The sequence below is a fragment of the Ictidomys tridecemlineatus genome, chromosome 9 (genome assembly GCF_052094955.1).
Source record: "Ictidomys tridecemlineatus isolate mIctTri1 chromosome 9, mIctTri1.hap1, whole genome shotgun sequence".
Classification (NCBI taxonomy): Eukaryota; Metazoa; Chordata; class Mammalia; order Rodentia; family Sciuridae; genus Ictidomys; species Ictidomys tridecemlineatus.
Genome location: NC_135485.1, coordinates 39,314,269 through 39,329,565, shown reverse-complemented (window position 1 = coordinate 39,329,565; position 15,297 = coordinate 39,314,269). Strand labels below are relative to the sequence as shown.

Sequence of the window (15,297 nt, the reverse complement as noted above, 5' to 3'; positions counted from 1 at the left end):
TTTCTCTATATTTGGGATTTGAACATTTGTAGTCATTAATTCTGAATCCTAAACGAGAAAGGCATTGAACATTCAGAAGAAGAATTAGATAAGAAAAATGCCTCTAACATATTGCAGATAATGAAACAAAGCAAAACACATTTGAAAGGATATTATCAAAATTTTAGTGAAGTAGGTCTCCTGAAAAATTTCTAATGAACAAGGCATAATGAATGAAGTATATTCTAGTAATATACTGTTATTATTGATTGAAGATATAGTGCTAACCTTTTTTTAAAAGAATGCTATCCAATTTGCTTTATTTTAGTAAATATATTTATAAGGATTTTAATTTGCTTTGATGATCTTTAATCTTTTTTGACTTTTACATGCTTTTATTAAGTTCTGAAACACCTGGTCTTTGTTGTAGTGGAAAAGTTTATTCCAATACATTTATACATTAAAAGTTGAAGGTAAAGTGATAGATTTAGCAATTTGAAATACAATTTTCAGAAATTTTCAACAAGAAAACCTGGAAAAAAACAACAACTTGAATTCTAAGTTTGTGTATTTAAATTAGAAATATCTTAGTTTTACATTTAAGAAAGTCTATCACATAATTTTAGATTTTAGACATTTACATGTAATATAATTTAAGGTGTAATGGCTTATAATACCAGTTACTCCGAGTCACTAAATTCCTGATATTTGTATAACTTAAAATATATTGCTTAAAAAGTAAAATCTGTATTGACATACAGTGGAATAATAGACTTCAAGAAGCAAATGAAGAGGAGAATAATTATTGTATACTTACAAGGCAGAAAATATATATTCTCCTTTAATTTTCACAAAAATCCTATGTGGTAAATATCATGGTAGCATCTAGTAATCATTGAGTGTTTTCTGTATCTCAGGGATTGAGTTAACCAATTTATTTGTATTGTATACTTCCCAAAATTCCAGGAGTAGAGACATTCATATTATTCCTATTTTAAGACTCAGAAATCAAGTAACCTGTTTGAGGTTTCTCAGTTTATAAACTAGAGAAATTTAGCAATTTGAAAGACTTCTCAAGTTAGAAAATTCAGGTTCATAATAGTAGGTTATAATTTACCTAAATTTATCTAGTTGATAAATGGCAATAGCATATAAGCATTGTTTTGTCATTTTCCAATGATAAATGCTCTATTTAGTTTTTCACAGCTTTACTGTTACAATTTTTTTCTATCTTTTGCATTTATTGAAGCTACAACCAATAAAGGAAAGAGACTGTAATACAGGTAAAGTGGATATGGGATAAAAGTATATTTTAATAAGATTTTATACATCTCAGAGTTGATGTATTGCTTTTACTGTTCAAGTCTTATAAAAAATAAATGAAAACGAACAGACCTGTACTTGAAAAATTTTTTGCTTCCTATTCCCTAGCAAATACACACTCATGATTTCCGGTAAAGCTCTTTTTTCACTAATGTTGCATTCTTTTTTTTGAAACATGTATTTACTCTCAGAGTGATTAAAAATGACATGTAATAAGTGCCATGCAAAGTTGGAAAGATGAAAAGAAGAATCAGGTTTTCCTCTAACCCTACTTTAGGTTGTCAATTTTTTTTTTCCTCTTCTTCACTTGCAGTAAAGAAATCTTATTTCATTCACTTTGCAAAAGTGGTCTCATACAAAATTTCTTACAACTAGAGGAATACATTTATTGCTATTTCATTTTAAAGACTGTTCTAGCCTTGAAAGGTAGAAAACTGGTTCTTATATAAATTGAGATCATTAGTGTGAACAGCACTGAGAACTTGTTTTTAATTAGGGTGAAAACGTGTTCTAAATTCTCATTATAAAGAGGATACGATAAAACTGTAAGTTTGAGCCTTAAATTTACAGAGGTGGCAATGGGACTTCATAAAAATGTGTTAGAATTCTTAGAAAATGTGTTTTTCTCAAATCTGGCTGACTTGCAGTTCTGTAGCATGGTATTATTGATGTGGTAGTTTATAGGAAGATTTGTCTTCCTGTCACCAATCTGTTGTTAACCAGTCCAGTGAGATTTTTTACTATCAAATATTATGCTTTTTAATTCTAGGATGCCCATTTCATGTTTTATAGATTACACTTCCCTTTTTAAATTCTCTGTTTTTTTCCATCTGTCTTTACTCTCTGTTTTCTTGGATATTAATTAATCATAATTTTAGGGTCAGTAAGTAATAATTTGGTTGGTGACATAAATAATTTGCATGCCATAGATACATTATTTGCCTCAAGATCATCTGTTAAATCTGACACATTCTTTACAAACTCAATAGCTCTCTAATAGGTACCACAGAAAAAGTATGAGGTTGTAGGCCATATTAATTTTCAAATCCTAGCTCCTCTGTTTCTTAATGTAGCTTTAATGTTTCTTGACCTCTCTAAGGTTCAGTTCTTATATGTAAAATGAAAGTAATACAATCTACCTTATAGGTTTTGGTGTGCAGGTTAATAAATAAGGTAACAAAAGGAATATACTAGCATGGGTCAGACCCCATATCAGGTTCCATAAACAATAATTCTTAATCCATTCATCCATTCTTATTTCTCCAGTTGTCTCTTTTAATCAATGAACAGTTGATTTTTTTTTTAAACTGCTTTTCTACTTCTTGGTCCTAAGCACTGATTCATCCTTTAAAAATTATATTTAGTTTTTCAAAAAGTCCCTATAGTAGTACTTATTTGGTGAAATTAATTTGTCTTATGAATAGTTCTTTAAATTTTCTGCTTTCAGTTGAAATTCGGTTTTAGTTTCCTGAAACATTATTAGTATTTTGTTAAATGTAACTGGGATTTAATGGATCACTCCCTTGAAATTTTGTGCAGCATTTTGTATTTCTGTATATGTGCCTCTTTTTCTGGAGAAAGAGTCTGTTAACTTTCATCATTTATAAAATGGTGTAATTTTAAAAGTTATGAGCCACTCACTAGCCTAGCTCATAAACTCTTGATGAAATTCAGTTTAATCATACATTACTTAAGATTAGCACCTATAAGTGATGGCTCAGTGCTGCCTCAAGGATATTTTTGATCCACAAATGTTAACAGTTGTTTAGCTTATCTCTAACAGAGGTACTTTTTCTTCTTCTTTTTTGCAATTATGGGGATGGAACTCAGGACTTCTTCAGGCTTCACAAGCACTGTACCCCTGAACTATATCCCCAGCCCCAACAATACTACTTTTTAACAAACATTACTAAAAACTTTATTCTAATGATACTTTAGTGGATATTTTAGTATATCTAGATTATTTGAAATTCAGTGTTCACATTACAATTTTTAAAAGGAGCTTTTATGTAGAGGAAGGGAATTTGGTTGAAAATTCCTTTGAGCAATTCATACATATTCTTGTTATATGGTTGGTAATCCAAGTTTTTCATATGTCATAATTTTGAGATATGACAGAATTTTCTGCACATAATTGGAATATAAGATTTAACATTAATCCAGAACAAACAGAAGTAAATCAAGTAATTTTCTCTTTAGTTCTCCAAAGTTAAAATAATCCATTCCAAATCATATGTTTTTCTTCTAATAACTTATAACTAAAAATATTAATTGTCTCACTTATTTTAACAATTTCAGTTTATAGTGAAGTCTAAATATATGTGTAATTCTTTTTTGAAAAACATTTAAAAGATAAAAATAAGATTATGAATACATTTAAAGCATTTTAGTTAAAGCTTAATGAATTATACTTTTAGAAGTTTAAAATTCAAAATTTGTTTTAAATATGAAATTGAACGTTTGAAATTTGGCTTTGACATTCTCTGATGTTATGAATAAATCCAATTCAAATAAACCTGTAAGTAGTGAACTTTATCTATAGAGTAAAAGTTAGTTAAATGAAATTGTAAAAATATTTTATAATCAAATTTGAGGTTTTTTTAGGAAATCCTGATTTTCTATTTCAGTAATTTAGGTTTTCACAGTGTTTCATACTTTTTTTTTTTTAAACTATTGTAAGCTTACTTTATATTCTTTTTTGGAACTTACAGGGTATGTCATATCTAACCTTGTTGATTAGTCACCTAAGTAAGTTGTTTTGTGCATTGTTCATATCCTTTGACTTCTCTTGCAGTTCTCATGTTTTGGCTTATTCCCACAGTTTTACCAAACATTTCAAAGCAACCAAGCACAACAAGAGTAGAAGCCAAAATGTTTCTCCTTGTGGTACTACTGCTTATTACTCAATTTAAATCTATTTAACGTATATTTATTAATTGAATTATGTTTTTTAATCTCTTGTTATTTTAAGAGGCTATATTAGAAGTAACTCACTAATAAGGAAAATAAAACCACCAAGATGTTGAAATGAAGAAATATGTTGTTACTGTTTTAAAAGGGAGGGCCTTCAAAATGAACTCTCAAGGGAGATGGGTGGGAGTCCAGATGCTTGAAGCTGTCCTCTTCCAGGTTAGTGACATGACATTCTCACAAAAAGTTGTTTTGCTTACATGGTGTAAGTTGGTGGTCCTGGTACTTTTAATTAAAGAATTTATCATAAAATTAGATTTCTTATTGATCATCTTAAGCAGAAGGACTGAGGATTCCTTGGTAAAGAACCACTAACCTGTCCTCTCACCCCCAGGGTGTAGGCACTGAAAAGGATTAAGGCCCACTGTAGGGAACCTTGTACTGAAGCCTGCACTGCCCTTTCCCCTGTTCTTTCAGCTAAATAGAAGATCCTTAGTTCCCATGACTATCAATTCGGGGCTTTTCACAAGCACTAAATTCTTTAAAGAAAATTAAGATGACTTATTTTTAAAAGCTAGCCTAGAAAGATAATGTTTTATTGGTATTTTTTGTGGCAGGCCTCTACATATTTTTTTCTAATGGTTTAATTTGCTTTATTTTGAAACTTGGAGGTCAATATAGACATTTAAATTCCAGGACAGTTTTTATATGATTAAGTTTGCTTGTCCAGTTAGTTACGGTAGAGTTTGGCAATGCTGAAATTAGAAATAGATCTCTGATAGTCCTGTGGACATAAACTCTTAACTTTTATTTCTAAATGACTGCAATTGAAGTTTGAAAGCTTTGAAATTGCTTTTATAAATGCTTAAGTGTCATTTTTTTCATGATCTGTCAAATTGGTATTGTATTTAATCTTGAAAATATATTTTGATTTTGTTAACTAAAATTAATTGCAGAGTATTAAACATTCTCAGTAGTTACAGCTTTTTTTTTTCCGTTTAATTTGAGCTTTTGTTGCTACTAACAAATAATTTGTGGCACAGTTTCTTTTCTTTCTTTTTTTTTATTTTTAATCTCTGCTAGAATCTACATACTTGTCACCTTAGTGTGCAAGAAATGTTCCACTCAAATCAAGGGTTCTTTCTGGTTTTGTATGTTCTCACCTGCTCCTCACTGTAAATCATTGAGATGTCAAGTGCAATGATTAATTAAGCTGCACGTGCAAGTGCCTTTTTTTTTCACCTGTCAAGCAGGAAAGAAGTCTTATAGCAAGATTAGATGGTGCTAATTCACAGCTTTTACTTCAGACTGTCAAGTGTGTAGAAATATTGTATATTTAGATGCTTATTCAGAATGTAGCATAGCAGGGTTTGTTTGGTTTAGAATTCTTAAATATTTTAAGACACAATTACTATAACAAACCCTATCGTTAAACTCTCAATTAGAGGCAAAGAATAAATTCAGAATTCCTACATAAGTATTTTGGAATTTGAGGTTCATACTTTGTAATTATGTAATTATTTTTTATTCAAATACTGGTAGTTGATGTAAGTTATGTAAAGGAAATATTTTAAAGTTTTAAATTGTGTTTGTGTATATATATATATATATATGCATCATAAAGAATTCCATTTTCATAATGTAGATTTTCATGGATTTAAATTTCTGATGCAATAAGATGATGCTAACAATATTATTTTCTTTAAGTAATAAATATTTGCAAAGTGTAGTGTTAAGCTTTTGGATTCTATTTTTATGTGTTAATATAAAACAATAGACTTGGAAAGCTAGTTCTCTCTCCCTACCCTGTTTCTTTCAACACCCCCTCCAACCTTTAAACCATCAGTAAAAGTAAAACCTCAAATTGTATAGTAATCTTAATCTATTATTAAAAGGTCCTAGAAAGGAAGATTACAAGGTAGATTCAGGTTTTGAATCGGTTTTACCATTGGTTTAGCAGCGGGTGGGCAGGCAGATGCCTGCTCATAGTAGAACCTATTGCCATTTTTCACCATTGATAGAGTAGCCTTTCAGAGTCAATGAGCTCTGTCAATGTGAGCTTGTCAAGGCTACAACTTCATAGACCTGAGAGGCGGTTTGAGAGGTCAGCCCTTTTCAGGTTCGCTGTGATGCAAATGAACTTTAATGCTTAAACAACTATTGGAATTTTTATGTCTGCTCCTTGTTCTTTTTTCTTCACAAAGTCATTGACGAGACATTCAGTGCTTTTTAAATTGGAAGTTGCATTGTGCTAAAGACCTAGTACAGATTTACGGAGGGCTGAAAGCAGTTAGATCATGTTCTTTTCATGGTGCGATTAGAATCAAATCGATTTCCCTACAGCCTTCAGCATTCAGATGGCAATTTTAACAAAGCTTGGGGGCTAGACAAGGGACAAAACGACTGAACTGAATGTTAATTACACTCTGCAGCCTTATTTTCTTTTGATTTGGGGCTGACTGGCAACTAAATTAACAAAAAGTGTGACCATAACTGCTGCCCTATTTTCATTTAAAAGGAGAGCTGCCTCTAAAAGGCTATCTTTACAAAGAAACAAGTGAGGTCTGCTGATCATTGTTAACAAGGGCACTTTTTTTTTCTTCAAAATTCTTGCCAAAAAGACTGTTCAAAAAAAGTAATGTAATAAATTAGTCATTGGCGTATTATCACCCAGAAAGGTAGTTGATTTTCTGATTTCTATGGCCTAAGCTTGGAAAATTTAAGACAGTAGTGGTAATTCGTTGGTAGCTATGAATTATAATTGGCACTTACGTGATTTTGGTATGTTTTTAGCATGTTCAACATGCTAAAAGGTAATATTAGAACTAGATTACAATAAATATTTAAATAAATATTAATCTTTTACTATGTAACATTAAAATTCAAAATCAACTTGATCCTAAAAATTTTCATCTAGCTCATCATTGTTTGACAGGCATTACATATTTGATTATTAGTATTTATTTACAGTTGTACCATATTAATAGCGGTAGATGCTTTTTTCCTTCTTTCTCAAGAAAACTGCAGCTGCACCAAGTTGCAGTTGATCCTTGTGGCAATACTATCACTTTTGCACCTGCAGCTGTGTCAGTCTCATCCTAACACCTGGCATCATGAATTATACTCTCCTTTATTCATCCTTCCAAACAAGAAACATTTCCTGCTGCACATATATACTGGAACAATCAAGTGAAGTGAATTTCTCAGTTGATTCTTTAAAGAGTACCATGTATTAAGAATTTGGTTTGACTACCAGACACTACTTTTATATTGGTTTGAACAAAATTTTGACTTTGTTTAGAAACTCTAACTGGAATAATTAATATTTTTAAAAAATGTAGACATTATTTTAAAGTATGATGTTAAAATTAGTTTGAATTTTATAGTTTGGTGGGTTTTTTTCTTTAAAAATGTTCAGTTATTTCATTTTAAGATTTACCCTAAAGGGCTTTTGCATTTTGTTAGTTAATATTTAAATTATCCTTGTTTTAAAGTATTAAGGGCCTTTGTAACTATTTAAATATTGCAAAAGTATTTTTGAAAGAACTTAGAACTTGAACATATATCATTTGGCAGATAAATAATTTTTTAGACGTTGATACTTTGAAATCAGAAGCTAGTAAATTTGAAAGAGTTAAAAAATACATATGCAAATAAACCAAAGTGTATGTTTATTAAAAAAGTACTGTTTCTGTTCAGGTTTCTATTTCATGCTAGAACATTGATAGTGGTATACGCCATCCTATACTCAGTCACTGTCATGTACTTCTCCCCTTTTCACACAAAAAGCAGCTGCAAAACAAAGTTTTTCTGAAACCAGTCAAGAGTAAACTTTTTCCTCATTTGTCTTCCAGACACGAAGATCGATTGAGAAGTTATTAGAATGGGAAAACAATAGGTTATACCACAAGGTGAGTACCACAGGGAGCAGCTTCGTACTGTTGGGGTCTGAATTGCACAGTATGGAAACAGATGCTTTTGTTGAACTAAAAATATGAAAGGTGGACAAATGGGTTAGTCTGTGTGCTGCAATAAAATAGAGCTCATTTTTCTTCTTTTACTCTCCTACTTGTCTAGCTGTGCTTGCACTGGAGACTGAGCAAAAGGAAATGTGAAACGAATAACATGATGGAATATGTAAGTTAAAGGGCTGTTTTGTGAGTTTCTCTATTAAATGATCATTTATTTTGCTTCTGATCTTATTCTTTCCATGATTATTAATCAGCAAAGGTGTCAGGAGCTTAATCTCCTGAGTGCAAGGATTTTCTACGCTTCACAGATGCATGGGTTTCATGTGCAAGCCTGATTTATAAAGTTATGAATGACTTGAAAACAAGGCTTCACTGTGTTCTGAAAAATAATAAATTAATTGCCAAGATAAAATAGCCTGAACATGTGTTGATGGAGTGTGAAATTTTAAATGCTGTATAAAGAATAACCACAACTTTGGTTACGCAGCAAGTCAGATATGGCTTTTTTATATAATGCTAATCAAGTTTCCAAGTATGGAAGAAAACCTTTCAGCCAAGTCATTGGAGCTTAAGAAACCTTTAGCCTTTATAGACTTTAACTGCCAGTATACCTCAGTGGCCTTTAGAGAATCTTTCAAAGTGTTATTAGAATATTGCTTTGTGAAAATTATCTTAAAAGTAAGCAGGAAAGGAGATGCTGATCATTCTGTGTTTTTTCTTTAAAAGATAGTTAATTTTGAATGTATATACAATTTATTTTAGAACTTTAAAATGACTCCTTGATTTACTTGGACAATTGTTTTCCTTTTGAAAAGTTGAAAATAACTATAGGAAATTATGAATATTTATTTTCTTCCTGAACTTGAGTGTTTTGTTTTAAATATGGAAAGGTTATTACATTAAAAGAAAAAGAACTAAGGAAGAGTTAATTGTTGAAAATTAAAACCACAGCCTTTGTGAAGTACCTGTTATAACATTTCTGATGAATTTTGTCTTTTCTTTGAAACAATATAACCATCATAGATTGTATGTGTGTATAAAAGATTGATTAAAATAGTGTTTAAATAGTTGGAAATTATCATAAAATCATTTTTCTCTATTAGCATTTTCCGGTTCTTTCATTAACATGTCGTCAAATCCCATTTCTAGCCTTGAACAAAAAAGATATTTTTAAGTGTCTTTTTTTTTCCATAAACTAGCTCTATTCAATGAACAGAATAATGTAGATTTTCTTTATCTATTATATCAAACATGTTAATTTATGATGATGAGAAAGACACTTGATACTTCTTTATAATCATAAAAAAAGCACATTTGAGTAACTTGTTTTAAGGTTGACCTATGAAAATATTAGTCATATTTTTTTATTATAGATAGTAAGAGGGTTTTGTGTATACATTTTGTGGGGAGGAATAGATATTTAGGAGATTTAAGGGATTTTGTAAGAAATATTTGCTACATCTGTAAATCCAAACAAATAAGCTTAAGTTGGAGGCATTAATTATTTTTGTATATTTCTAAATTTACTTTGGAAAAGAAAACATCTAAATTATACCTGAGCTTGGAATATAAATCAGTGATAAGAGCACTTACCTAAATGCTCAAGGCCTTTGTTTGATCCCCAGCACTAAAAAAAAAAAAAAAAAAAAAAAAAAAAAAATTTAATGCTGTAATTTTCAAGTAGGGTATATGAATTTTTTAAAAAGATTTCATGACTTTTTTTTATTAACCAAAATTAAAATAATTTAGTAACTTCTAAAACATTCTGAACTTTATGCTTTGTTTGGAAAATAGTTTACCTTGAATTTTTAGATAATTAAGCATTTCTAAAATGATTGTATTATATTATCATAGAAGATACCTAGAAGAGTAGTAAAACAAAAAAAAATTTTTTTAAATTGCTAACAAAGAATGTGATTTTGATAGCTAAAAGCAAAAATAACATGGCTTCAAAAAGTTCCTAAGGGGCTGGGGATGTGGCTCAAGCGGTAGCGCGCTTGCCTGGCATGCGTGTGGCCCAGGTTTGATCCTCAGCGCCACATATAAAGATGTTGTGTCCACCGGGGAAAAAAAAAAAAGAACTAAAAAATAAATATTAAAAATAAAGTCCCTTAGGGTAATTTTTAAAAGTTAAAATAGCATATAATCCAGTAAGAAGAGAGTGAATGCCCCCTTATCTAAGGAATTCAAGCCTTTTTGTCACGTAGCCTTCCTTCCCTCAGCTTTTCTATAACTTACAGAAATGTCATTTATTAGTTAAAAAGAAAAGTAATTCTTCCTGATTGTATTTTGAATTTCGGAGATAATCTAGAAAAAATACCAACTTTATACTAATTTTTCTTTATTCAGATACAGTAGAGGATTATGATTTAGAAGAAACAAGTACCCAATTTTTATGAGTGCTTGTTGAAGGAAAAGAGTTTTGTAGGATATGTTTTTTAAAAACTAATGGTAATTCAGTGGGTTGTGATTCGTTCAGCTATAATCTCAGCTGTTCAAAGCTGAGGCGGGAGGATCCCAGGTTTTAGTCCAGTCTGGGCAATTTAGGGAGACCCTGGAAAAGAAACCAGTAGAACTCAAGGGAATACAAAGTTTCCTAGTTCAAATGGATTAACATGTAAATGTGTTCAGATTTGGAGATCATATCAAGACACACAAAAAATAATAATTTCTGAAAAAAATAATTGATATGCTCACCAAACTTGGAAATTGTTCAGATTAAATGCCTTTTCAGTCAGCAATAGTCCATACAGAGATGGAGCAAGGGAGAGAGTTAAATTAAAATTTAAGATGACTCAAGTTCAGAATAAAAATTAGCTGACATCAACTTGTATGTTTTTGTATTGTTGTTTTTTGCTTTTGTTTTTTTCTTTTAGTTTCCTGTTAAAAGTTCCTTTGAAACAAACACATTTTAATCTTTTTTTTTCCCCCTTTGATGGTGCTGGGGATTGAACCCCGTGCCTTATGCATGCAAGGCAAGCACTCTACCAACTGAACTATATCCCCAGCCCCAAATTTTAATTAATTTTGCTAACTCAAGAAGAAAAGGTCTTTAAAAAATTAAAAGAAGTAGAAAGACCAGTATCCTGTGGTAAAATGAGAACATCTAAAACTTACAGAATTGGATTGAAAAAGGGAAGAAACCTGAAGGAAAATATTGGGTCAACTATAGTCACATAATACAATAGAAAGGACAAGGCTTTGGAGTTAAAACAACTTTTTATTCAAATAGTTACTCCATAGTCCATAATGTTACAACTTGTAAGATTATCAATTTTCTCATTTGTAAACAGCAGTGCTAATAATACCTCATAAATTGCTGGAATTAAATAGACTATAACACTTCATCTGCAATTCTCAGTCTTCTCATTCATTCATAATGTGCATACAAGTGTGTGCATTCCTCCAGTTTGTCAGGGGCATATCAACCACCTCTACTTACCTTCTCAGACTTATTTTACTATGCCTCTTCATAGAACTGAAATTCAGAAAAATTCTCAATGATGAGGTTCTGGGGTGTCAAATAAATGTCGGCTTTAAGAAAATTTGTAGTTTTGATATGTGAATGGATTTTCAAAAAATTTTAAGTGATGAAAGTGAAGTTTTAAGATAAAAAACTGTTTTAGTCCTTTTAAAACTTTCTCTTCTTCCTTTACAGGTCATCCTCATAGAATTTTTACCAAAGACACCAATTTTTCGACCAGATTAGCATTTACTTTATTTATAGAGACTTTCCAAGTATGTTGTCTTTCCAATGGTGCCTTGCTTGGTGCTCTCCTGGTGGTGACATAACATTGGTTCTACAGAATTGTGTGGTGTTTTTTTTTGTTGTTGTTGTTGTTTGTTTTCGTTTTTGTTGTTTTTTTTTAAATAACCGCATGTTCTGTGTGTGCATATTTGTCAAACTTTGCAAGTTATTTCATACAGATGTTTAATACTTAAGTTATTGTGCTTTATTCTGTTATGTATTCTGATTTTCAAGGATTACTTTTTGTATTCTTAAAAAAATACATTTGAACTTAGCATACAAAGTGGCCAGCCTTTTTTATTTTATCACCAAGGTACACACAATTCTTTATTTATAAATTTCTTAACATAGAAAAACACCTCTGTAAGACCCTACTTATATATTCTAGCAAGCACACTCTTTGTATTATTTTTTCTTCCTTTTTAAAATTTAATATAGAAATTACTTTAAAATAATAAGTTTTCTTTAATAGCCTTTGGAACATAACATACCCTTTGTCATATAATTCCTAAATATTCTTTTTACAGCAGATCTATCTGTTAACATTATGAAGACCTATCAAAAAGTTTTGAAAATATTTCTGTCTTCAAAGGTAGTAAGGCAGAATTAAATTATTTTTATTAGAATAGGCAAATCAATGAATGGTATGCATGCATCTAATGGTTACTAGAGCTCAGGATCACAAAATATAGTAGCATCACAATCTGCATATATTTTTGGTCAAGATGATATTAATAATGGCCTTACTTGGGTTATTTTTATTGTTCACCATATCTTATATTCAAAACTATGGCAGTACTCCTTTAAAAATTTCTAAGAAAAAATATTCCTCCCAATCAAATGTAGTTGTAGAATGGATATGTTTCTAAAGAGTTTCGAAAAGAAAACAAAAGTTCTAGATTAAAAGTAAGCTATTATTTAATAGCCCAATGGTATTTAGAACAAGTTCCTACTAAGGGGAATGGAGGACATATTTAGTACTGTTTTTATCTGTGCATTCACTTTCAGTCAGTTATGTTACTTTTTTTGATTGAGAGTGACTGTGACATGAATCATTAGTTTATTATTTTTAAATATATACACATACATACTTTTTTTTGTCTTTTTGATTATAGATAACCTCCGTGCATTTAAAAACTTTTTAGATATCTATATGGCATATGTGTAAATTTTTGTTTTTATAAGCCTGAAATTATACAAGTTTTAATGTGTGTCAAGAGTTTGTTCCATGCAACTGTGGTATCGAGCAATAATGTGAATAACTTTTGAAATTATATAAACTATGCTTAATAATTTGTATTAAGAATTGGTACCACTATACAATACCTTTTTTCCTTGTATTAAATCTTTTAAATACTGGTTTCATTAATTTATATACCTGTATTTTTTTAAGAAGGTATTTCTTTGTACTTCTCCAAAGTACTGTACTTCTACATAAATCTGAATAGTTAAATGCCAGTATCTTGCATCCTATATACTATACAGGACATTAGGAATTATCTTAAAAGCTAGGATTATTTTTTTTCTTTTTTGTCAGAGAATGATCTGTTTTCCTTGTCCCCCACATAATTTAACAACTTGAATTTATGGAATACTTTTCCTGTGAAGAGCTCAAAGTACAAAGAATTCAAATACTTCCACTTTTATTTAACTTGTGTCTGAAGTGTGTCCTGCCACTTTAAAGTAGTGCAATTAAAAGTAACGCTATTCAAAAACTCCAGTATTTGTCTGGTTTCAGTGTGGAAAATACTGTATCTCCATATAATACTAAATCTGCCTCAGGATTCAGAAAGAGCAAAAAAAAAATGTAATGACTGTGTAGACTATGCAACACAGAGTTCCCTGTTTAAAATTGTGTAAATCCATATAATGCTATAGAAATCAGCTTTATGAAAAGAACTTACTTATTTAGATATATTTTTCTTCCCATTATTAGTCTTCTGTCAATAATAATTTTTCAAAATTATATTCCTGTAAGAATATTTTAACATAAGATAAGTTTCATAGTTGATGATATTAAGTATAGAATTTCAAAAAGCTTTTCCTGTTTTATTGAAAGGTAAGTCAGTTGCTGTAAAGATTCCCTGAGAATATGCATTACACTTCCAATGTGTGTGTAGAAAAGAACCATAAATGTTTAATATATTGCATTACCATAAGCCACTTTGAGCTGTTAGAATTTCATGCTTGGATTTTCATAAGGATTCTCTAGTATATTATTTTTTCTTGAATCATGAATTTAAGTACCCATGTTACTGTTAATCAGAAATGTCAGAGATGCCCATGTCATATGAATATTAGTCCAAGAAAATATTTTAAATGGCAATTTTTTTCTTCAGCTCCTGTTTTCTGATTTAAATCAAAGATACTTTTTAAACTGGCCAGGAAAAGATATTGGCAGAAAATCCAATGTAAAGATTTTTATATAGGTTAAGTGAACAACTTAGGGTCTTTTAAAATACATCACCTGCATTTTATAGGCAGTCACTATTCCTGTATAGAAACTTTTTTTTCCCCTCAAATAATGTACTTTGCAAATCCTGTTGTATTTTAGTACATAGATGGGCAAGAAGTCACCTTACCTATCTAAAATCATCATGAGATGCTTTATTAAGTCTCTTTAATGACCAGATTTCAGTCATTTAAAATATAAACTTGTAATTTGAGCCTAAAATCCACAAAATACGTTTAATAAAACCTTAAATAATCATAAACAATTATTTCTTTTTCTTATTAGAAAAGTTAGTTTTGTAATTGAATACTTTCAAATCAAGAAGAGCCACACCTTTCCCTATGATTGTGTTTTCAGTGTTATTTACAGAGAACTTCTATATTTACAGAGATATAGGCCAGCCATATAAGACTTTGACTTCTGTCAATAGTAATTTTTCAAAATAAAATAAAAATATTTTAACATAAGATAAGTTTCATAGTTGATGATATTAAGTACAGAATTTCAAAAATCTTTTCCATTTCAGTCACTGGCTACAAAATGATTTTAAGTAACAATATGTACAGTTGGACCTACAGATGCATGAGTTCAGACACTACTACATTATATGACATTATATATGTATTCAGACTGTTTGAAATTTCATGGTATTTGGCCTCACAATTATACCCTTTAGCTGCATTCCTGATGTTTCACTGTGAATATTTCCTTTGGCTTGCTCTAGGTCAGTAGTACTAAATCCAAAACTACAACATATTTGAAACTGTCTTTGACCAAACTCCAGCATCTAGTCCTGGACCCTCTTTTCTTCTGTTCTTCTGAAGCACCTGAACATAGCTCAGAATTGTCTTTTTATCTTTCTTACCCAAAGCTCCCAGTGAGCATGTTATTTCTTTTGCATTCTTAGCTAGGTG

At 30.4% G+C, this 15,297-nt stretch overlaps 1 protein-coding gene across 2 annotated transcripts in view; it reads left to right on the top strand.

The window, feature by feature from the left end:
* The window catches only part of Chic2 (cysteine rich hydrophobic domain 2), a 41,969-nt gene extending 28,318 nt beyond the window's left edge, over nucleotides 1–13,651 (top strand). For both annotated transcript variants that reach the window (XM_078021298.1, XM_005320009.5), the window contains exons 4-6: nucleotides 8,067–8,123; nucleotides 8,290–8,349; nucleotides 11,842–13,651. In XM_078021298.1, coding sequence (XP_077877424.1) covers nucleotides 8,067–8,123; nucleotides 8,290–8,349; nucleotides 11,842–11,892 — 168 coding nt within the window. In that variant the 3' untranslated portion in view covers nucleotides 11,893–13,651. The remainder of the gene's footprint in view (nucleotides 1–8,066; nucleotides 8,124–8,289; nucleotides 8,350–11,841) is intronic.
* The last annotated feature ends 1,646 nt before the right edge of the window (nucleotides 13,652–15,297 follow it).